Genomic DNA, 23907 nt, shown 5'->3' on the forward strand with positions numbered 1-23907 from the left:
AAATATGATATATAACAACTATATACAAATATAATTATATATAACAACTATATACAAATATAATTATATATAACAACTATATACAAATATAATTATATATAACAAATATATACAAATATAATGATATATAACAAATATATACAAATATAATTATATATAACAAATATAATGATATATAACAAATATAACAAATATGATATATAATAATATAACGGACATCGTCTCTATCTGTTTTTTGATTGAGTTAAACAAAATTCCCACCGTGCCATTGTCTCCAGTGTTTGTTTGTCTTTTTTGTCTAAATAAAGCAAAACTATGCAAATGCAAAGCAATTTTCTGTAATTGGTCGTTGGTCAATGTAGGGGAAACCCTTCATACTGAGACAATTACTATTTGGATACTTGCCAGAGTGACCCCTTTTTTGGGAGAGCTGGTTTTCCCCAACATTAAACTAATTTGCTTTCATGGGAGGTTTAAAAGCAACGCCATTTCTGCAAGTCATCTTTTGTATTTCATTGACTACGTTAAATTTGAACGCTTTACACTTCTGGTCGCATCATGGAGTAGCTGTAAGACGTCAGATTTTCTTTCACTTTCTTTTCCGCCTTCACATCATGGGTTCAAGCCTGCCTGCCTGCTTACTACCACTATTTTTATCAACACACACCTCCCACATCTCCAAACACCTGGGCAACGCCAGGCACCCAGGCTAGTAATTTATAATGTAAAACTGGATTGCAAATTTCAGAAGAGACTCAGACTTTTTTCACCCAAAATGATAATTTTCTGATCATGATCTGAAAAATATACCTAAAGAATATCTGATGCTTTTTCAATATGTGATCTACAAAATGTTCAGGGATAATTAGGGTTAGATCTCATTGGAAGAACACAGAATATCTGTCACTTAAAACTAATTATTACTTAGCATTTTTATCTGTGGAATTTAAAGGTTCAATCCTTAGTACTAAAAACATGATTATAAATGACTTCTGCCTAGTCATAATTAATGGAATGAGAGTAAGCTGCATTCCGGGATTAAATAAAGATTTCCATGCAAAATTATATTCAGATTCCCAAATTGGACAAAATTCACCTGAAGAAGGTCAGAAGTTACATCAGCTGAAACGTTGTGAGAATAACATTAAAAATGATGATAGTAGTTCAAATAATTCAAATCTATATATCTATAAAAGTGAAATTGTTTGTGTGTCTGTGTGTGTACATTTCCCTACCAAATTACTCTGTCAATTTTCAGTTTACAGACTCGAGATTTGAGATTTGGGAAAATCTTTTTAATCGGTTTTCGGCCAGAAATTTTGCTGTCAAGAAGTCAGTTAAACGATTTGACCTTTGAAAACTCTACCAAACTCCTCCGCTAATTTTGGGTCTAAACACTTGAAATTTTAGATGTAGGTTACCTGGACATGAGTCAAACTTTTTAACATATATATATATACATATGCACATAAAGTTATGAACAGTACATAGGGTCTGAGCAAAGCTGAGCTGAACTGCTAGTAAAACACAAAACCATTAAAATGAAATGAATACAAACCGTAGACATAGAATCACCTTTATATTTGGGAAAGCTCCACAAGTATAAAAAAAAAAAAATAAACTGAAAAATAATTACTATGCCTGAAGTTAAGTTTACTTAACCTACTTTAAAATATTATGTAAAATCAGTGAAACTTTAATGACCAATGGGCGTGAATGTTTTTTTAAAAAGCAATTAAAAAAAGCGGTTTAAGTTAACATGAGCGGATGTCTAAATGCATAATAAAAACTGTTTTAAAACAATATTAGTTAAATAAAAAAAATATTTGCCGGTGGAATTTCAAATTTCATAGTTGGTCTGGCGTATTTCATCATTAAAATGAATCAAATGTTTCTATGTAGTTTACTTGCAATAAGTATTGTTAGGTAACTAATGTATACAGTTAGAGCAGTATTGAATCAAATATTAATTAGGTAGGACTTCAGGTTCTTCTTCATAAGCTCGTGGCACATATAATAACTGGTATGACTGATATCTCCCTAAGATTCCAGTTTCTTTTCATATCATACATGAGACCTGTATGTTTTGTGTTCGTATGATAATAATTTCTGTAGAAAATCTTGAATAAAAGAGCTCAATGCAGAGCAAGAATAAACCACATTTAAACCACTGCTACTCTAACTGATGGTGAGGTGAAATGAATTATGAAAAATATGCCTAACTGGTTGTGTTGAGTTTCTTTCTAACTTATATATATATACACACACACACACACACACACACATTGAGTAAACATGTGTGGTAATGACATCAGGATGACTTACTAACACTAGGTGCTTGTTGCCAAGTGGTAAGGAGACATACACTGGAGAAAAAAAAATCCACTTAACCGTAAGTGTACTCTGAATATTGACGGTGGAAAGTGGGTAAGCGATGACAACAAGGAGAACTCCTCTTCACAAGTCCCATTTACTCTCCAAAACCTTTTCAAATGTTTTTGTAAAAATTCTCTAATATTTGTTTATCAATTTATTTATGAAGATTAGTCTTTTAGTTATGAAAATATAATTTTGTACATTTTTTAGCTCTTCTGTATAAAAACCAGCAGTGACAATGTCTTAATTTTGTGTTTCTTGCCTTAAAAATCTTCTTTTTTTTTTATAAATAAATACGTTTAGAAGTTATTAGATTGCGTTTCGAAGAGAATGATGATCTCAAGTCTTTTTTTAGATTTTCTTGTTTTCATTATTAACTTTCTGGTCTGATGAAGCATATGGCTTGCTGAAACGTAATTTCACTTGCCTAGGCAAACGTTTATATTTATATATCTATAAAAGTGAAAATGTCTGTGTACATTTCCCTATCAAATAACTCTGTCAATTTTCGGTCTACACACTCAAAATTTGACATAAGAAGTATTTTAATCGGGTTTCGGACAGAAATTTTGCTGTTAAGGGGTCAAAGTTAAACGATTTGACCTTTGAAAACTCTACTAAACTCCTTCGCCAATTTTGGGTCTAAACACTTGAAATTTTAGATAAAGGTTACTTGGACATGGGTCTAACTTTATAATTTGAGTCCAAGACAAATGTTAAGGGGTCATAATTGGGGTCAAAGTTAAAAAAAAAAATGAACCTCTGCGGTCTCTATGAAATTACTTAGGCAATTTTTGGTCTAAACATTTGAAATTTTATATAAAGTGTATTCAGACATAGGGCAAGCTTTTTAATCGTTTTTTGCTGAAAATTTGGCTTCGAAGGGATCAAAGTTCAAAAGATCTTACCTTTGTGGTCTCTAGCAAACTATTAAACCAATTTTGGGTCTAAACATTTGAAATTTTACATAAAGGGTATTCAGACATGCAGCAAGCTTTTTAATCAGTTTTGGGGTGAAAATTTGGCTGGTAAGAGGTCAAAATTTACAGAGATGACCTTTTACCAAACTCCTCCGCCAATTTTGGGTCTAAACACTTGAAATTTTAAATATACGTCACTTGAACATGGGTCAAACATTTTAATTTGGTTTGAGCCCAAAACAATAAATGTTAAAGGGTCAAAATTGGTGTCAAAATTTAAAAAAATTTGACGTCTGCGGCCTCTACCAACTTTTCTCTATAGTAGTTAAGAAAGCCTATTATATAGAAAGGCATTACGGTGCATATTCACATTTTTAATATATACATATGCATATAAAGTTATGAAAAGTACATAGAGCCCGAGCAAAGCCATGCAGAACTGCTAGTATATAATAATTTAATGTTCCAAATTATTAAATTATAATTTGAGCTCTAGTAACTATTGAGCTATTACCCCAACTTCTATCAGTGGCGAGTACTGAAATAACAATTACTGCCTTCCATAGTTGTTGTCTGACTACGTTTTGGCCAAGTAAGCCTCTGGCCGGCTTTTGGGTAGGATTGAAACTGCTATCTTCAAACGTGGTGAGACGACAACAACTATGGAAGGCAGTAATTGCAGTGAATGCAGTCAGGAGATGCCGAGTTCCTATCACGGTTACCACCTGAGGAAGGCCAGAGGAATAGTTGGCTGAAACGTTGTGAAGCAACTAATAAAAGATGAGGATAATAGTCCGCAATAAATAATACTCATCCCAATGAATTCCAATTAAAAAAATAATATATATACCATTCGGTACGAACCCGACCATGGAAGATCAAATAATAAACATGAATTTGTAAGACCAAAAAATTCAACCTTGATGGCCCTTCGGAGCCCGAGTCGCAGTTGATAGATATTTAATCTCTACCGTTCCAGGTGAGAATTGTCTGAAGATAGCGGTTTCAATCCTATCCAAAGCCGGCCAGATGCTTACTTGGCCAAAACGTGGTGAGATGACAACAACTACGGAAGGCAGTAATTGCAGTGAATGCAGTCAAGAGATTCAGAGTTCCTATCTGTCGCGGTTATCACCTGACGAAGGCCAGAGGAATAGTTGGCCGAAACGTCATGAAACAACTAATAAAAGATGAAGATAATTGTCCGCAATAAAAAAAAATTTAATAAATAAAACTCATCTCAATGAATTCCAATTAAAATGAATTTATTTGTTATGCCTAATCTCACTGATGAGTCATAGACGATGAAAACTGCTGTGTGTGTGTGTGTAGAGAGAGAGAAAGAGAGAGAACAATAAAAACAAGTTACATACTTTACAAGTTTATTCAATCAATGCAACAAAGAATAATTAAAATAGAAGTTATTTAAACCTACATTTTTTTTCAAAGATGTGTGTGTGTGTTCTCTGGTAGAGAAATTAACGGTTCCACTTAGCGTAAAGAAAAACTATTTTTTTGGTAGGAGGAGTAGTATTATATCTAACATGTGAAGTGGCTCTTAGGCATTACTCGGAAACAAGTTGTAATTAAATCATGGGTTTCATCATGAGTGATGATGATGATCACTTACCATGATGATGATGATGATCACTTACCAACACATTTTTAATGCATTCATGTGTTATTTAAAAATTCATGACCAGTTTTATCAAGCAATGATGTTTAGAGTGAAATTGTTTTATTTTTAATTAACTGGTATTGATGTTTTTTTTTTTTCTTTTGCAAAACTTGATCATGTTCCGTAAAATAAAAAACAGAAAACAATTTTCCTCTTCTAAACAGTTGAACCGTTAGGTGTATCAGAATTTTGGGGGAATTTTTGACACCCCTAACACAAAACTGCGAATAAAATATAAAAAACTCGTAATTTCTCTTTTTAAAGTGGGTTGTTTATTTTCTTTATGGAATATACTTCCAAAATAAACTATTAAAGTTGTTTAAAAAATAATAGAAATATTTTTTTTATTAAAAAAAAAAAAAGTGTTTACAAAGTGCTGCGCACCTTCATGCAGCCATTTTTTTTTTACGTAATGAAATACATATAAATTTTACGAGTTAAATATTTTTCAATTTTTAAACTTTAAAAATCTATCAAAATTTTTCTATTGATTCTATTTTTATGATATTTTCAGGGTCAATGTAAAATTTTATGCTCTTTCCAATAAACCAAATATAATATTTTAGACAAACGTCTTTTTTTAAATTCACCCCCCCATTTTGAAATGTTTAATTAAAATTTTAATTAATTTACTCACCAAAGTTTTGTATATTACAAATTGAAGATAAAAGATCAATCAATAAAATATTCTAATTTAAAACAAAAGTGTTTTTTGAAATTTACCTGTGTAAAACCTTTTTTTTTTTAAAACCACGTTGATTTTTTTTTTAAGTGGAAGCTTATGTTATGCCTAGAATGTTAAGTAAATATCAGACGCTTACAACAATTTTTTCTATTTCATTCAATGTTTTCTTTTTGTAGATATTAAAAAAAAAATTCACTCGATAAAGAAGTATTAAAATATATCAATCAAAAACTCACGTATTTCATTAAGAGAATAAAAAACATTAAAAAATCGGTCAACTGTTTTTTGTTTTTTTTTCGTTTAATGGCAAAAACTTAAGTGAATGTGTTCAGTTTTTAAGTACAGAGGCACCAAAATACTAATTTTGGTTTACAGCACGCAATAAAGAGATATTATGTCCTTTAAAGCCACCGGATTATAAAAGCAGATAAAATCAGACTTGTCTCCCTTTATTTGAACGTTTTTTTTAATCCTTGTTTAAAAAAAAGTATTTTATTAAAAAAGGACATGGAATATAAGTATAAATATGGATAAATTCTTAACAATGGACAATTGAACTACTCATCAAATAGTAGTTTTTATAGGTAAGTGATTTTTTGGAATTTATATATCTTTTTTATAATCGTAGGAAGTAACATTTCGTTGATTTTCTTTAAATCTTTTTTAAAGAAAACCGATTTAAAAGCAAATATTGCATAATTTGCTCTTAAATCTGTTATTTTTTGGTCTTTGCTCCTTTAATTAAAAAAAAATTATGGTTTGAATTACATTTTTCAAGAAATTATAAGTTTCGAAAGACAATAAGTCTAAATATTTCACTGTTTACCACAAATTTTTACTGACGATTTCTGATACTGCTATTGAACCGTAGATATAAAGAACTTGAAACATAAAAACTTTTTTTTAAAGGTTATTCGATTCGGCATTAAATACTCCCACCAAAAAAAAATATATACCGTAAAACCTGCCGTAAAACAAGACAACTAAATAAAATATCAGTTCGTTTAAAAATATTTCAAACTTATTTCTTTAACATAACTTTCAATGAATAGAATAAACATGAATGTACAACACATTCCCTCAAAAATGACAAATATCTAACTTTATAAACAAATCAATCAAGCACTAAAAAAAATATTTGAATATTTGAAGACTAACGTTGACAACTAAAAAACTGAAGTTTGAATTGTTAACCCGGTATCAAGCTTTGAAAGAAGCAGCAGTAATCGCCGTCTATCGCCGTAATAGTTCGTCTACTTCGTTTTTTTTTTTCCCACTTTATTCCGCTTTTCTCCTCTTTTTCATACCACAAATCAAGCCGGACGTTTTTATTTTAGATAAAAACAAAGAAAATGAAAAACAGTTTCATCAATTGTTTGTCGAGTGAAATGGATTTCAGCGTAACTGGTAACCAATTTATTTCTAAGTAAACTGTGTTAAAAAAAAATTAATACTAACCAGTTTTTGTAAGCGTCAACATGATCATCATGTGTTCATTTTACGCACACATTTACATAATCATAACATTTTCTTTAATGTTTTGTATGCTGATACATGTTGGACGGCTTTTAAAAATTAACTTCCAAACCAACCTCTCTTTGGTCAGGTTATTACTTGTAATCTGAAATGCGACAGATTTTCTTTCGGATTCCTTTAATTAAAGCAAGAATTTTATAGGCGTTTGCAGTCAACCCATCTTTTTTCAAAATACCATATCTAGGTGATCACCTACCAAGGTTAAAGAGCACTTTACCTATCATTATATATATATATATGAGAGAGAGAGAGAGAGAGACGTGTTAGCGGATATTGCTAACATAAGGGCAGGTGAAGTGTTATTTACTCTTGACATATGAAAATGCCAATAAATACTCGTATTAAACAATCTTAATGAGTTTCCAATTTTATTAATTCACTTCAATCTGCTCATAATATTCATCATTTCACTCACAATCTATTATTATCTTCGATATTTTATTTTACTTGAAAATTATAAAACACAAAACAAAAGAAGTAGGTTTTTCATTAATTCTCAATCAACAACAGCAGAAAAAATCTTTAGTCATAATCGCTTGTTACTTGGTTTGTTATTTAATTAAACAGTTGTTAATTGTTTACAATACAAATTTAAATCTTATTTTTTGCTTAAGTGAAGAGATAAGTGGTTAATCGGCCTTGGGATTGGGTTGGTGTCTTTTTGTTTGCTTTCAGATTGCAAAGCTCGACACAAACAAATCTAGTTAATCATTATGTTCAGAGGAAACGTTGTGCCCCTTTCAATTTAGTGTGCTCATAAGCAACCAGCCGCTACTTTCAACAAGACGTTTATTGCGTTTGTATAATTGAATGAGTTGATTTTTCTGTAAGCTCATTACAGTGATGGCATGTTTGCCGTATTTCATTGAAAATTAGTGAACGTTTTATGCACAGATGGTGAGTTGGTTGGAAAATAAAAACAATCTAACTCACCACCCGAGTAAAGAGTTGACTGAAAAAAAAAAAAATTTAGTTCTTAAACTCCTGAAAAACTTGCTGACTCTTGACTCCCTTGTTCAGAAATGAGGATACAACTGAAGAAAATTGCTGGACAAGTAAAAAAATAATTTAAAAAAGACAACTCATGATTCTGACTTGTGCAAAAACTGATCCCTGATTCTCAACTCCCCATTTCGGGTTAAAACAGATAAATCTAATTCTTTACACAATTAAAAAAAAAACTTTGATATTGTTTAAATTTGAGGCTCAACCTTTGGCGCAAATTGCAGGCTTTCAATCTTGGCATAAACATCAGACTCTCAATTCGTGTGTAATCTGCACTGACTCTTAAACAAATCCATGGCTCCCCAACCTCAGAGCTTAGTAACCTGTTGAGCCGCCACTCTGATTATAGTTGTCTGCTAATAAACCTGTTATTTAATTAACAAGTTTTTATATTTTTCAATTCAAGTTTACACTTTATTTTTTTTGTCAGAATAAACATATTAATGCTGAGTAATAAATGGAAAAAGATGATTTTTTAGGTAAGAAATTGAAATTGTGAATTGTTCAAACAAATCTGCTCAATTGGTGTATTCAGAGAAGGTGGCAGTTTGAAAGAGGCTCTCAAACATCAAATCGTGCATTTCAACAAGAGAAAAGCAATGTTTATCATGCTCATAATTTTTAGCTTGTTTCATATAATTGAATTACCTTTAATCCCCTACAATCTTGATTTATTCATTGTGTGTTCAGTTTTTAAACAGATTTATAAAAAAAAATATTTTCATTTCGAACAAGGTATGTTGCCATCGAAGCATAAGGGGATATGGTAGGGATCAAATTCATCAGGATGCAACCTGTGTTGGAAATTTGGTAGCAAGATATTTGTTCACATTACATTTAAATCTCTGAATGTCTGGAAAACGGAGCAAGGAGAGAATTCAAAAGCTAATTAGTCTGAAGAAAGGATCTATTAGGATAGAAAATCTGTCAAAAAATTGCTTACCTCCGACTCCAAGGTAAAGAAACAGTTGAAAGATAGACTTAAAAATTGAGTAATTTTGCAGTATGATTAGCAGATGAGAAATGCGTGTGTGAACAAATAACTTTTATCAAATGCAATAAAATTTAATTTTCTACTGACTTGTATGCTTCTAAAACTTTAAAAAAATTTCAAAATAAGATCAATTGAAAAATACATTTTAATGCACTTGTTGAACTTCTAATTTGTCCCCTAACAAAAGGAGGGTGGACCTGTAAATTCGCCCTTGTCCGTTCGTCCGTTTGTCCATATTTTTCTCAATAACTACGCTTTGGAATTTGTTAAAGTTTTGCACAAACATTATACATGGTACGAGTAAAAAATAACAAAACAGATTTTCCGGGAAAACTCCAGTTGCTCTCGTAGGGGTGCCTTTCGGGTTAAAATGGCTAAAATTGACACTTTTGTGCTTTTAATAAGCATTGATGCCTTGGATTTTTATAAGTTGTAACTTTCTATATAAATTTCTATATAATTTTGTTTGTCTATACTTCGCGATAATTCTTGGCTCTTTTAGGGCTAATAAAAACATTCCATTTTTGGGACTATTTTACCATATTTGTCCAAAATTTTCTGTGTATATCTATTTAGCAGTTTTGCATGGTGTTGAACTCGATTTAAATGTTAAGGCGTTGGAGACTTTTAGAGTTAAATGGGCGGGGGTTGAGGTAAATGTTAGACTTATTTATTTATTTTTTTTTGCATGGTGCAGAACTCAAATTTACATATGTTAAGGCATGCTGCACACGGTTAAGAAAAAAACGGCACACAAGAAATATGTTGGCATCTTTGAAATAGTCTACAACACAAAAGTTTGTTCACGTGTGTAAAAGAGTTCTTAGTTGTTCTACTTTGAGATTAAGAGATGCAAATAGTAGATGTCGGAATGACGTTCGTTCAGATTCTTTCTACATCTTCAAACGTGTCGCTTCTATTGCTTCTCAGTTTTGACTTTTTTAGAAACTTTGTTCTGTAATTTCTTTGCAATATCATTCAACACCTTTTTGGTGCATTTTGTCCCGCACATCAATCATGCGATCTGAAACGTGCATTTCTGTTTCAAGTTATCCTAACATGTACTTAATGTAACCCTCCTGAAATTTAGAATCTCTGCTAAGTAGGTTCCCAATATATAACACATGCTGTGATTGTGAGCCACTTGAGATTTTGCAAAAGTAATTTTCATTTCATACCTGCTGGTTAATTGATTTTTATGTCCATAGATTTAACAGCTGATAAATCTTAAGTGGTTTTGTAGTGTGATCAATTAATATGTATATTTGAATAAGATGGGCAACAGGCAGCCAATTGAGTTTCAGAGACAGATGGACATTAAACTGATGGATTGTTTGTGTTCAGTTGAAAAATAGTTTTTGATGACATCCAACTTCTCTAGACGAGAACTTGATTAAAAGGAAGGAAAATCTTTGTTATGGCAATAATGAAAATCATGTGATTGACACAATGGCCAGTGTTGAAATCAAGCATTGAATTCAAATTAACAACGAGTGGATGATCACAGTGACTGGACAAAGCACCAACCATTGCTTGAACTAATGCAAAATGTGTTTTGAAAATTATGTTGATTTAAAAATTTGTTTTTAATTTCAGAAATGGTTGGCGCTTGTATAGTCATCTTTATCCTCGCAATGCTCTATGAGGGGCTGAAAGTAATGCGGGAACAAATGTTACGCAAAGCCAATGTGAAGACCCGATACCACAGTATGACGATAGAACCAAGTTTGTCAAGAGACACAATGATTCAGGAGGAGCACAAGACAGTTGAGTGAGTATTGTTGCATCTTGGGTCTTTCTCTTTTTGCTGCCTCCTTCATTGCTGAAGCCACACTAAGTAATAAATCATGCTACAGCAGATGTTGGACTAGAGTCGATCGCTGATCTGTGGGTTCTCACTAAATTTAAAAGTGGCCATCCCACATTTTATTTTATGTTCAATTTTTTTATAATTATTACTTCTTGAAATATTTTTTTTCTGGCCAACTAAGATATAAAGTATAATTAATTGTAAAAAGTACTAACTTAGTGGGGATGACGTTGTTTTTTTGTTTTTTTCTTTTTTTTTTGTCTTTATTTTTTATATTTTCATTTTTTTCTTTTCCCTCATTTTTCCCTTATTTTATTTTATTTTTCTCTTTATTTTTTGCCCCCTTTTTAAATTTTTTTTATAATTAATTTTTCCCTTTTTAAATTATTTTCTTATATTTTTAGTTTAATTTTTCTTTTTCTTTCCTTTTAAATTTTTTTCTTTTGTTTTTCATTCCATTTACTTTTTTTTTTTTTTCTCATTTTGACCAGCTGTTAACATTTGATTTGTTAAGACATTCAGTGTTGGTGGTTTGATTGAGCATTTATCACGTACACCAATTTTCCCATCACTCTGAATATATCTGTGACCTGGATCTCCAAATATAAAATATTGGAGAAAATTGCAATTTTACATTTCATTCAATATATCAGATTACTCAATCAAAATGTTACGTAACAAATTTCTTGAATAAAATTTTGATTAATAAATCTAGCATATTCTGTTGAATAAAATGTTAAGAAAGGAATATATATATATATATATATATATATATAGCTGACCAATGTCCTGGCATTTCCCAAGAAAGTAAATTAACTCTAGAAATTCCATGCCCAACCTTGAATGATCAGATACAAACACAAACTCAACAATGTTACAAAGCAAATCCCCAAAATTTTCAGTCATTTTTTTTTTCACTGTAATGCATTATTAGTAATATTATTTTCAGAGCATTACTGTAGATGTTAAGCAGCTGAAACCAGTATCCCTGTAGATCTATGATGTTGCATTCCAATTAAAAAATTTAAAGTTTTTTCACTTTATAAGAAAAGTAGTTGTTTGGCCTATTCCTTTTTTTTTTTATTGTTTAAGTATTATTAATTAATGTTATTATTGTGGGGAAAAGAAGTAAAGAGAGCGAGACAGAGAGTCAAATTTACGAGGTTCTTTCGTAGAAAATATATCAACATAACAAACAAGGTTAACTCTCAATTTATGAAAGGAAAAAGATTTATTACATTTTAGGAAATATTTTCATTGAAAATAATAGTTCATTTATGAGTGAACAAAAGGGATAAATTAGTTTGAGATTTCGAGGAAGTTTGAGTTGATAATTCAAGAGCCGTGATTAGTTCACGGGTCTGTAAATTGTAAAGAAAACTTCCTCACTCAACTATATAAAATAATTTTCACTGAAAGTTATTGAGTAGAGTTAATTAATCACTCTGGAAGGTTCATTGAAAAATGTGAGAAGTTTTAAAATAATTATTTTCATAAACTTAATTTCAAGTGAACATACGATAATAAAAGGGGGAATGCAAAAGTTACTGTTTCTGTGTCTGTGTGTTCGCCTCCATTGTCTGATTAGCTGACTGTTATGTTCAAAGTGTTGTCGTGTTAGAGTTGAGTTGCAGACAGTAGTGATCAAACACTATCTCTGAATTTTTGTTAACTGTTTTTTTTTTTTTGGAAAATACAGAGCTCTTTTAAAGATTCTCATCGGCTCCCACAGACACCAAATTTCCGACGGCTTGGAAAATTCTCTGATTGGTCAGAAAATCAAAACATTGAATTTTTAAAGTAATTTAGTAAAAAGGCGCCTCTAGCCGCATGCGCAGAAAACGTTTTGGGGCACTTGAACTTCCGGCAGCGAAAGAGTGAACATCGTAGCTCACCATAGTTGCTCCCCACCTTTATGATGAAGTTGGTTTATCTTGTGAAGAAAAAAACTTTGTAAAACAATTGAGATTAAAACATTGACATTGTTATAAAAAAATCAATTACTGAGAGAGATTGCAACAGGATATAACTGTGTGAACTGTGGATGCTGTGGATCTGGCTTCAGTTCGAAAAAACAATGATTTGCTTTGATTTATGCATTGCAAGGCATGAATTCCAAATTTTGAAAATACAAAAAAACTTTATTTATTCTGTCCTATGCTTTTTGGTCATGAAGCAGGTGATCAATTTATATTCATGTAATAAAGTAAACCTAATATTTAAAAAAAAAAAATTTTTTTTTTCATTTCTAGTGTGTCGGTGCTTATATACATAAAAATAATATAATTTTATTTTAATTTTTTGAGGCCACAGTATTAGGGCAATGAGTCAAATTTATCTAATGTTTGTCAAAGAAAATTAAAATATTTTGTTTTCGATAGTTAAAATAATTATGTGATAAAAAATGTTTAAATGTTTACACAGTGTTGCTGTACATTGTTGTTTGATCAGTAAGATGAGATTTTCCCATGAAATGTGAGAAAATATGAAACAATCTTTTGGTTGATTTTTTTTTTTTCTCTTAAAGAAATTTCTCAGAAATAGAACTTGTTTATTTGAAAATAGCCAATATAACTTTTGTCATGCGACTACTTATTGTTTTCATTGTTGTGATGCCTAAAAAAACAAAATTTACAAATTACAAATCCCATTTAAAAGTTGAGGAGTAAAAACAACTTCTGACAACTAAAAAATAAAAAAAAATTCTGAAGACCAATAAATTTCCTAATATTTAAAGCCAACTCTCCGAAATAATGATTCAATAGAAAAACAATTCAAACTTGTTTGGTAAAGATAAAAATAAAATGACTCCTGTATTTTTTATCCCCTTTTTTTCCCAAAAAGGGAAGTTCGTCATTAATAAATACAATTGTCTTTTTTAAATTTTTTCTTTTTTTAATTTTTTTTTTTCAAAAGAAAGGAAGTAAATCAGTAATTGTTGAATACGAATTATCTCATTTCTATTTTTAAATGACAACTATACGAAAATAAATCTAAATTATTTTCTGGGAGGAATTAACTTGAATTATAAATTTATCGTTCTTATCAACATTATAAAATTGGCTATTCAAAATTAAGTATTGATTTTGTAAGAAGGAACTTATCAGTGACAAAAGAGAATCCAACTGACTTAAATTTTATTGTATAAATTTCCAATTCATTATTATTGAGGTGAATCACAATAATAATGTTTGACTGAAAATAGCAAATTTATGGAGTGCTGACTCATTATTCTCAGTTTCTGACCCTAGTGTCCCATCTTGATGGGAGGGAGATAAATACTTCTTGGCTGAAAATTGTTTCAGTTTTTAAAAATGCAAGAAATGGAATGTTAGTGTTGAGAAAGGAAGAATATATATATATATATATATATATATATATATATAAAATGTATATGGTGTTTTTTTTTTTTTTTTTAATTTTTAGAGGACCTCTAAATGGAAATAAATCACAGAAAAATATTTTTATTATACAAAAATGTGGTTTATTCCAAAGATTGATTTTTAGCATTCATAATTTCAGACCCACAACCCACACATTTATGGCGTAATCTAGAGGTCCATTTTTCACAACTCTATACATTAAAGGAGGCTGGTTTTTGTCAATGTCTTCCAAGTGGAGCATTGTGCCTGGTTTATCAGCATAGCCATGGGATTTTATATATCTCCAAAGAAAATAATTTAATGGTGTAAAATCGCACAAACAAGTTGGCCAGTTGACAAGAGCATTTTGCAAAATTATTCATAAAATGTTTCTCTCAATAAATTGATCATATCGTGCACATGCTGTATTGTGAAATCAAGCTGAATTCAAAATAACCAATAGTTGCCAAATCTATAATCAAAGAAAAATATATATGTGTGTGTATATATACACACAGGTGGCAAAAATAAAGTCCACACTTGTAATTTTTTCAAAAGCTGCAAATTTAAACTAAATTTTATGTAAGCGTTTAAACAAACTATATCTCCTTTGATTGATTTTATCCTTCTATAATTGTACCTGTCCATATTTGACTTTTAATTGAAATATTATAGTGTTCACCTCAATTTAAAAAAATAACTTCAAATTGAGGTGGCAAAAAGAATGTCCGCACAATGGAAAATTGTTATTTAAATCTAACTTTAGAACATTAATGCAATACAAATACAACAGGAACACAATGAACTAATTAATATTTAGTAGCATAGCCATTCTGCAATTTGACAGCCTGCAATCTTGTGGGAATTCCTTGAATTAGATTGCAGCAATCCTCCGGGGGAAAGGGCATCCCACTTTTCTTTAATTTTTGTCCAAAGTTTTTCCAAATTTGAAATTTTATCATTGCATAGCTGTTGCTTGATGTAATGCCATACGTTTTTGATAGGATTGAGGTCTGGAGATTGTGCAGGCCAATCCAAACACTGAATATCATGCTCTTCCAGGAACCTCTTGACATTGCCAGCTGTGTGAATGGGAGCATTATCCTGTTTGAAGATGGGATTATCATCCAAATTCCGACCAAAGTAGGGTAGGAAATGCTCAGTCAACATATTAATGTACTTAGTCGAATTAATTCGACCTTGCAAGCGAACTAGAGGCCCTGGACCATTGGTACTAATAATGCCCCACACCAGAACTGAATCTCCACCACCTTGCAGCGTTGAAACTGAGCATCTAGGATTAAATTCTTCATCTTTCCTCCAGTGGACGTACTGCCTACCATCACTCCCTAGCCTATTGAACTTGCTTTTGTTGCTAAAAAGCACTTTTGACCAAGATGAAGAGTCATGATCTTCATTGCATCTGATGAAGTCTAGACAGCGCTTTCTGTTCTTTACAGAAATCATTGGCTTACGTCTTACAAGATATCTTTGCAAATTAAATTCCTTTAATCTGTTCTTGGCAGTAGAAAGAGAGCATTTTTTAACAAGATTGTACTGTTGTTGGATTTGGGGAGCCGTTTCAAATCTGTTTCTTAGGCTGCAGATCTTGGTAGCATTGTCTTCCCTGTTAGAAGTAACACTAGTATGACCAGATGTAGAGGCATCACGAACACTGCCAGTGTTTTGGTGCTTTTGCACAGTCTATCGTACCGTTTTCTTATCAGATTCCAACCTGCAGCTGATTTTTCAATCAGATAAACCAGACAGACGGAGATTAATGAGCTCCTGACGATCACTAAGAAAACGTTGTGGCATATGGAGTAAATGTTACGTTGTATAACTTGGAACAACAATTGCGATTAGAGATACTTTGTTGACTGTTGATGGATATTTTAAACTGATTTAGGAGCGATAATTTAAGCTGGTTTTAAGTGAATTTGTTGCTGCGGACTTTCTTTGTGCCACCTCAATTTGAAGTTATTTTTTTAAAATTGATGTGAACACTAGAATATTTCAATTAAGTCAAATATGAACAGGTAAAATTATAGAGGAATAAAAGGCGAATCAAATGAGGTATAGGGTATTTAAACAGTTACATTCAATTTAGCTTAAATTTGCAGTTTTTAGAAAAATTACAAGTGCGGGCTTTCTTTTTGCCGGCACTGTATGTATATATGTGTGTGTGTAGGTGTATATATATGTATTTATCATAGGTATTTATGCACTGTATGTATATATGTGGGTGTGTAGGTGTATATATATGTATATACGTGGGTGTGTGTGTGTACATGTATATGTATATATGTGGATGTGTGTGCATGTGCATGCACATATATATATAATTTAAAAAATTTTGTCATTTTTTCAGTCTTTTATCTTGCTTAAAAAGTCAGAACTTCTCCACAGTGATCTAATGTGTGTAACTGTGTTTGATAATAATTTTGAGGGAAATCCCCTTTGCCAAATGGTGTTTCAAATCCCTTGAAAACGGAATTGAAGTTATGTCACACTGAATGCAGGAAATGGAATAAACAAAAAAAAATAAATTTTTTTTTGTGGGAGTTGACTAAATTTACATGTTTCAGTGTGTGATTCAATTATTTCTTTGTATTCCCTATTTTAGTATTTGTTTGATTTTGCTAACTGGTAATTTATTTTATACAAAGTATCCCGCAGTTTTTTTATTTATTTTTTTTTCAGAACCATTGTGCATATATTCATTAATTCTCTCTCTCTTTGCAGAGTCCGCATATTGAGCACTTCTCATTTTGTGCAGACACTGATGCACATCCTGCAGGTGACAGTCAGCTACTGCCTCATGCTGCTTTTTATGACTTACAACATTTGGATGTGTGTAGCCATAATTCTTGGCGCAGGCGCTGGATATTTTGCCTTTGGATGGAAACGAGCTATCATTGTTGACATTAATGAACACTGCCACTGAGAAATCACAGACTTTGGACTAGAAATTGGGGAAGACGCAAAAATGACAGGTGTGGGATCAGTCCCCATTTGTTTTTGTTTTTTTTTGTTTTTTTTAAACCTAGAAAAAAATTTAAGGTACAAGTTATCTCCCTTGCTGGATTAGTTACAAAATCAGAGAGTAGCATTAGATTGAAATAATTGTTGGGAAAACTTTTTAAAAATGTTGGTGCAAATCCAGAATTCAACATAATCAAAAAGGCAAACCTAAATAAAAATCAGTATGATGTACATACTCGTTACGGAACAAAAAGGTCATATTCTAAAAATTATGTAAATTGATCAAGTAGATTTATTTTTAAATAAGAACATCAAATTTCATGAATAAATGTAGTCCGCCTCAATTCCAACTATCAATATCAAAATTATCCTTGTAATGGCTACAATTTACCATTAAAATCGCAAAAAATGATTTTCTATATAAAAGAAAAATCCACTTGATAAGTTTGTATGAATTTTGGAATATGACATTTTTGTTTCTTGATGGCTACATACATAAAGATTTTTCTGTAGTTTTTTTTTTTTTTTTTTTTTTTTTTTTTTATTGGGTTGAATTCTGGATAAGAACAAAAATTCTCCCCCCCCCCCACTCCACTTAAGATGACTACTCAATAAGTATTGACCCTCACCTTTGCTCATCAAGCGTCTTACTTCAGAATGTTATACGAATCGATGGTTCTTGTCCAAAATTCCCCCTATATTAAAAACAAAAATAAAGGAAAATCCGTATGATGTACATACCTATGACAAAAAAGCCCAAAAATATCATATTCCAAAAATCATGTAAATTGATCGTGTAAATTTATTTTTAAGAAAATCGAACTTCATTAGTATCAAAGGAATTACTGTCTCGCTGCCAATTTGAAAAAAATCTCAAAAAAACAAGGGAGATTACTACACAATAATAGGTAATAAACTAGCATAATTTATGTTGTAATGCCTACAAATTCCCATTAATCACTTTAAAATGATTTTCATCATTAAAAAAAACTACTTGATCAATTAACATAATTTTTAGAATATGATATCTTCTTTTTGTCCTGGGCGTGTACATCATACAGATTTTTCTTTATTTTTGTTTTTTAATTTGAGGAATTTTAGACAAGAACCAAAATTGATTTTTCTTGTTACTTTTTTATTTTTTTTTTATTAAAGAATGAAATATTTTTGATAGCTTTAGACACACAAATCATTGAAAAAATTTTTTTTTAATTGTTGATCTTGTCCCTCTGTTCATCCGAAAGGTCAAATTCAAAAAATGTTTTCCTCTTTTCCGATAAAACTATTTCAATCTGCACATTTGAAAAAGTAGAAAACTTGACAATACTGTTTAATATTAATGCAATTTTCGAATTAAATTTTTTTAATTACAATATTTTTACAAATATAAGTTTTTAAATTTTTTAAAATTTCAGGTAATTTTAATTTTTCAATGCAAGTGTTTATTTTTTTCTGCATTTGCTTAGTCAGGTTAAAAACAGTTGTATAAAAATTTCTTATGCATTTCCTACAGTCGTTGTATAGCTTTAGAGTACTTGTGGATGAAATTATTTAGCTGAAGATGGGGTAGAAAATTATATATTACTGAAGTACTGAAGAATTGAAACAGACTAAAAGGATTTTTATAATCCAGAAAATCTGTAATAAAATCTTGGTTCAGCTACAAAAATTGTAAAAAAGAAAGTTTTTTTTTAACAATTTATAATGACTCTTGCAAAACTTAAAATTGAGCACTTTATTGGTTTCTTGGCAACAAACTTTGATAGTATAAAATATAGAGTAAATTTTATATCCAGAAGTTAAGGAATATTATGTTTTAAAAAGATGTAATTTTGATATTGTTTTTCTTTTAGATATATGTAAGAGTATACGAAGACTATAGCAATGCAGAAAACCGGGTGTTGAAGAGACATGAAATATGAAAAAAAAAAAGATGATTTTGTAGACTTAAAATCTTCATTTTTTTTTTTTTAAATTTTTATTTTTCAAAACCATCACAAATACAAATGAGTAAATTAGGATTTAATGTTTCATATAATCGGTTATATCAAATAGTAAGTCCTTATTTACTGATTTGTATGTATTTTTATGATATATCACATTACTTCAACATCCAGTTTTCTGCATTGCTACAGCCTTCTTATACTCTTTACCAGCAATGCTTCAAGCAAACTACCTTTCTCTTATATATTATTGCATATGTTTGACTCTCCCGTCGATTTCGACGTATGAGCTTCTGCCACAACTAAGTTGCTCAGAAACCCACGCAGATGATTTGTTTATAGTGGTGAAGGCTTTGTGTAGAACCATCCACACTTTTTGGTATTACTGCTAACCTTTGTCAGTGCAGCAGTGCAGACGATTGCCACGGGACAGAGTACACAGTGAACTGCAGGTTTTTACATCAGTTTTCTTTTTCCCAGATACATAAGTCGTAAGTAAATTCGCCCCCAGATACCAACCGGGAAATTTCTATGACTCAGTGCGGTATATACAGCGCCTAGACTTCCCAAATAGTCACCTACCTGGTACTGACCAGGCTCAATGTTGCTTAACTTCGGTGATCTGACGAGAACCGGTGTGTCAACATGATTGTGCCATATATATATTATTACACACACATATATATATATATATATATATATATATATATTATATGCTATTGATAAAATTTATAATTCCTGAAAAAAATCAGTTTGTCTTATTTTGATTTTTTACAATTCAAATTATACAATTCTTGCATATTAAAGAAACCAATAACCATGAAATTCTGCTACAATTTCTGAAGCTGATGTCAACATTCTAACTTAATTGTAAATTAGAAGCCAAGAATATCAGAAAGTCGGTTAAAAGAGAAGATAAATGTTTAATAAAATAAAACAAGAGAATAGTAATAAGTTATTATCACTTAATATGGAACAGGTGGTGAAGATTGTAAACTTTAAAAACAATGAATTTATTACGCAGTAATAATTATACAAAAAAAACATTTGTTTATAAAAAGGATAATAGAATTATATATACACTAGCTAGCAGTGTTATTTGCAATTTGGTTTGGCTTTTTAAACTATACTATTTTTTTGGAATCGAAGGGAGGTAACTATAGAGAATAGTTATGGACCCTTTTTTAATTTTATAGATTTTATTTTGATCTGGAAAAATTATTTTCTGGAAGAAATTAAATCAAATAAAATTTTATTCTGAAAAACAGGGTGCGATTCAAATGAAATAGTGATTTTAATGTTCAGAAGACGTTCATATCTCGAAAGTCTTCTGAACATTTTTCTGTTTGATGAATTACTTTTACCTGTCCTTAGATGAATATTCTTCTAGTAATATATGTTCATATACATGCACACATACACACACACACACATATATATATATATATATATATATATATATATATATATACATACACACACACAAAAAAGTCAACTTCAAAGACTAACTTTAGTTATACCGCAATGAAAACGCACACACACATATATATGCATGAAATGTTTTAAATTTTCAAGGTACAAATAAATACTACAGTAAAAATTAGCTCAATGATTAAGAGTTGAAGTATAACAGAGCTGATTATAATTTAGTAAACTACAAAATGTATGACATAAATTGTAATCCAATTATTTGAGCTTGTCATAAGATTTCTGGATTTGTTTCTAATCATTTTTGCAGTTCCATTTATTTTTGCCTGTAATGATGGGTCATTAAAAATATATTTATCGAATACCCTTAAACAAAAATGATTTACATCAAACCAATACACAAAATCAATACGGATACATAAAGATAAAACTTTAACAGAATAAAAATGATCTACTACAGGCATAACCGGATGTTTTATATTTTAAGCGTAAATAACCCATCCATTACATTTAATACACTCTTAGGTTAACATTTTTACTGATGATAATTCTCTTTTTCATTAGATGTCAAGCCTTCACTTAACTAATAAATTACAATATAACTTTATACTCAAACGTAAGCACATTTATCCAATGTCACATGAATCTTTTGATAACATTAATACATCCTCACTCTATAAAAATTTTTAACCCGTTACACACTATTAGTCCTAAATACAAATACATTATAGAAACTGATAAACCTGCAACCTCCACAATCAGCATTTAAGTTATATTTAAATTTAAATAATTCTAAGTTACAATTAAGACTTATACATCTATATAGACAGTAATTTCCCCAAAAAGGACACTTGAAGGAAATTACTGAATGATAAAGCAATAATCGTTGGTTTCTATTTTTTAAACTGTCTTCCTTTCCATTGAGGATTTGAAAGGAGTTATAAGGGCATTTTCTAAACAGTAAAGGTGTGTCTGTGTAAATGAAACCATGGTACATCTCTGGAATAGTTAAAAACTATTTTTTTTTTTAAATAGTTATAAATAACTAATTTGTGTGTGTGTGTATATATATATATATATATATATATATATATATATATATATAAGATTTTTATGGGTTCATAATTTTATAAAACATTTGAATAACACCAAACATAATACCATTATTAATTGTTGAGCGTTTATTTAAAAAAAAAATTCTTTCCTATAGTTTCTTCTTTAATGGTTTATGTTTAACCCCCCCCCTCCCAAAAATCGAAACAAACTAAACCCTCAACAATTAATAATGGCCCTACGTTCGATGTTGTTCAAATGTTATATATATATATATATATATATATATATAAGAACAGAACAGAACCTGATGTGCAGTGCATTTTAAAAGTTTGTCTGCTTGTTGATGTCAATAAAAACTGTTGATAGAGGATTGTTGGAAATAATAATACTTATAATTTACACGATTTTATATTTTCCATATGTGTAGCAGTTACAAATCTCAATTATTTTGGACATATTCGGCTTTCGTATGGATGAGCAATTATACTAACATGACGGTTCCTTTGCAGGCATTCATATCTCATTTTTTTCATGGTGACTTTTCTGTTCTTAACCTTGGAGATAATTAAGTTTCATTTAATAATGGTACTGTATACATGAATATGGGTAAACACCAGAAAGTGCAGTACTATCTCTCTTTCTTTTTCTCTCTCACATATATATATATATAATGTGTCTGATAATATAAAAACATTATTTTATATATTTCATATTGATTCTTATTGGAATCAAATTCCAGAGCAAAATGAAGCTCAATATTCAAAGCTTTAAAAAATCGTTATTTCAAAATTTGTAAAAAATAAAGCTAAATTGTTCAGAGTTTTTGTTGTTCACTGTTTGAATTTGTTTCAAAGTTTTTTGATATTTCTAAAAAAAATCTGTTAACTTTTCTTTGCTTCAAAACTGACAATGACTCACAGTATGATTTTGACCTGTAAATTTAGATAATAATTAAAACACTTTACTGCAGTTTCATGGTATATCGGATTGTCATAAATGCATTCTTACCCTATACATCTTGAATGCAAACTTAAACTAGTTCGGAATCAAATTTTAACAATTTTTTTTTTTCACATTTACTTGACGTTAGGTCAGTATCTGAAGTATTTAAAAAAATTTTATTTTCATTTTTTTCAATTTAAAAGTTCAATGTTAAAAAATATTTGCATGCTTAACAAGAAATTGCTTATGCATGTTGATGTAATGTCTAATAATTTTGATAAAGTTTAACATACATTCAAAAAAACAAACAGGAGTCAATAAGATGCTTGTAATTGCATCTACCATGAAAATTTAGTGAACTCTTATGATAAGACCCTTTTAATTATTTATTAAAAGGCTCTACCTCAGATAATATTGAGCACTTAATATGCAAAATCTATAAGAGTTCAGCTCTCTCCTGATTCATAAAAGTTGATTTTTTTCATGTTTATATATTAAAATTCACACAAAATTCGGGTTAACAGCTCAATAGTTTATACATTACTAAAGGTCAAAATATAATTTAAAAATGTTTGATTTGTTAAAAACAATTTATTTCTGCCCATTTTCGAAACATACATTTTCTCTTGATATTCAAGATGTTTTCAAAAAAGCTTCTTCAGACAAATTTTTTTCAAACGGATCCCCCTCCCCTTCAAACAGATCCCCCTCCCCTTCAAACAGATCAAAAAAAATCCAAAACCGTTAAGATAAAAATTCTCTCTTTTTTTTCAAAAGAGATCAATGAAAAGACTTTTTAGTTACATCCTTATGTAGCAAAACTAAGAAAACACTCGAAAAATATGATTTTCTTTTTTTTCTTTTTTATGAACTAGCATTTCAGCCCGGCATTGCCCGGGTGTTTGGAGGTGTGTGTTGAGCAAAAAAAAAAAAAAAAAAAGTGGTAATAGGAAGGCAGGCTCAAACCCGTACTGTGAAGGAGGAAAGGAATGGGAAAAAAACTCTGACATCTTTGCTGTTACGACCACTGCCAAACCGGAAGTGACCTAGGTTTAAATCAAGGCTAGACAATCTAAAAGAGGGGATGACTTCCGAAAATATCGGTGAAAAAAGCGATACCTCCCTGTAGAAAAGTGCCCAGTTGAGGATGAAGAAATTAATGTTTTTAGACAATTTTTCAGTATTTG

General features: G+C 30.3%; 1 protein-coding gene and 1 pseudogene across 1 annotated transcript in view; one reads left to right on the top strand and one right to left on the bottom strand.

The window, feature by feature from the left end:
• LOC145268751 (high affinity copper uptake protein 1-like) overlaps positions 1–18724 on the top strand; it is a 163829-nt gene extending 145105 nt beyond the window's left edge. Inside the window, exons 4-5 of the mRNA XM_080124346.1 lie at positions 10791–10965; positions 17112–18724. Coding sequence (XP_079980472.1) covers positions 10791–10965; positions 17112–17313 — 377 coding nt within the window. The 3' untranslated portion in view covers positions 17314–18724. The remainder of the gene's footprint in view (positions 1–10790; positions 10966–17111) is intronic.
• Positions 18725–19839: 1115 nt separating this feature from the next.
• Positions 19840–19956, bottom strand: LOC145268977 (5S ribosomal RNA; annotated as a pseudogene).
• Positions 19957–23907: the final 3951 nt, after the last annotated feature.

This window comes from Euprymna scolopes, chromosome 44, assembly GCF_053919585.1.
Source record: "Euprymna scolopes isolate OS-2025 chromosome 44, ASM5391958v1, whole genome shotgun sequence".
Lineage (NCBI taxonomy): Eukaryota > Metazoa > Mollusca > Cephalopoda > Sepiida > Sepiolidae > Euprymna > Euprymna scolopes.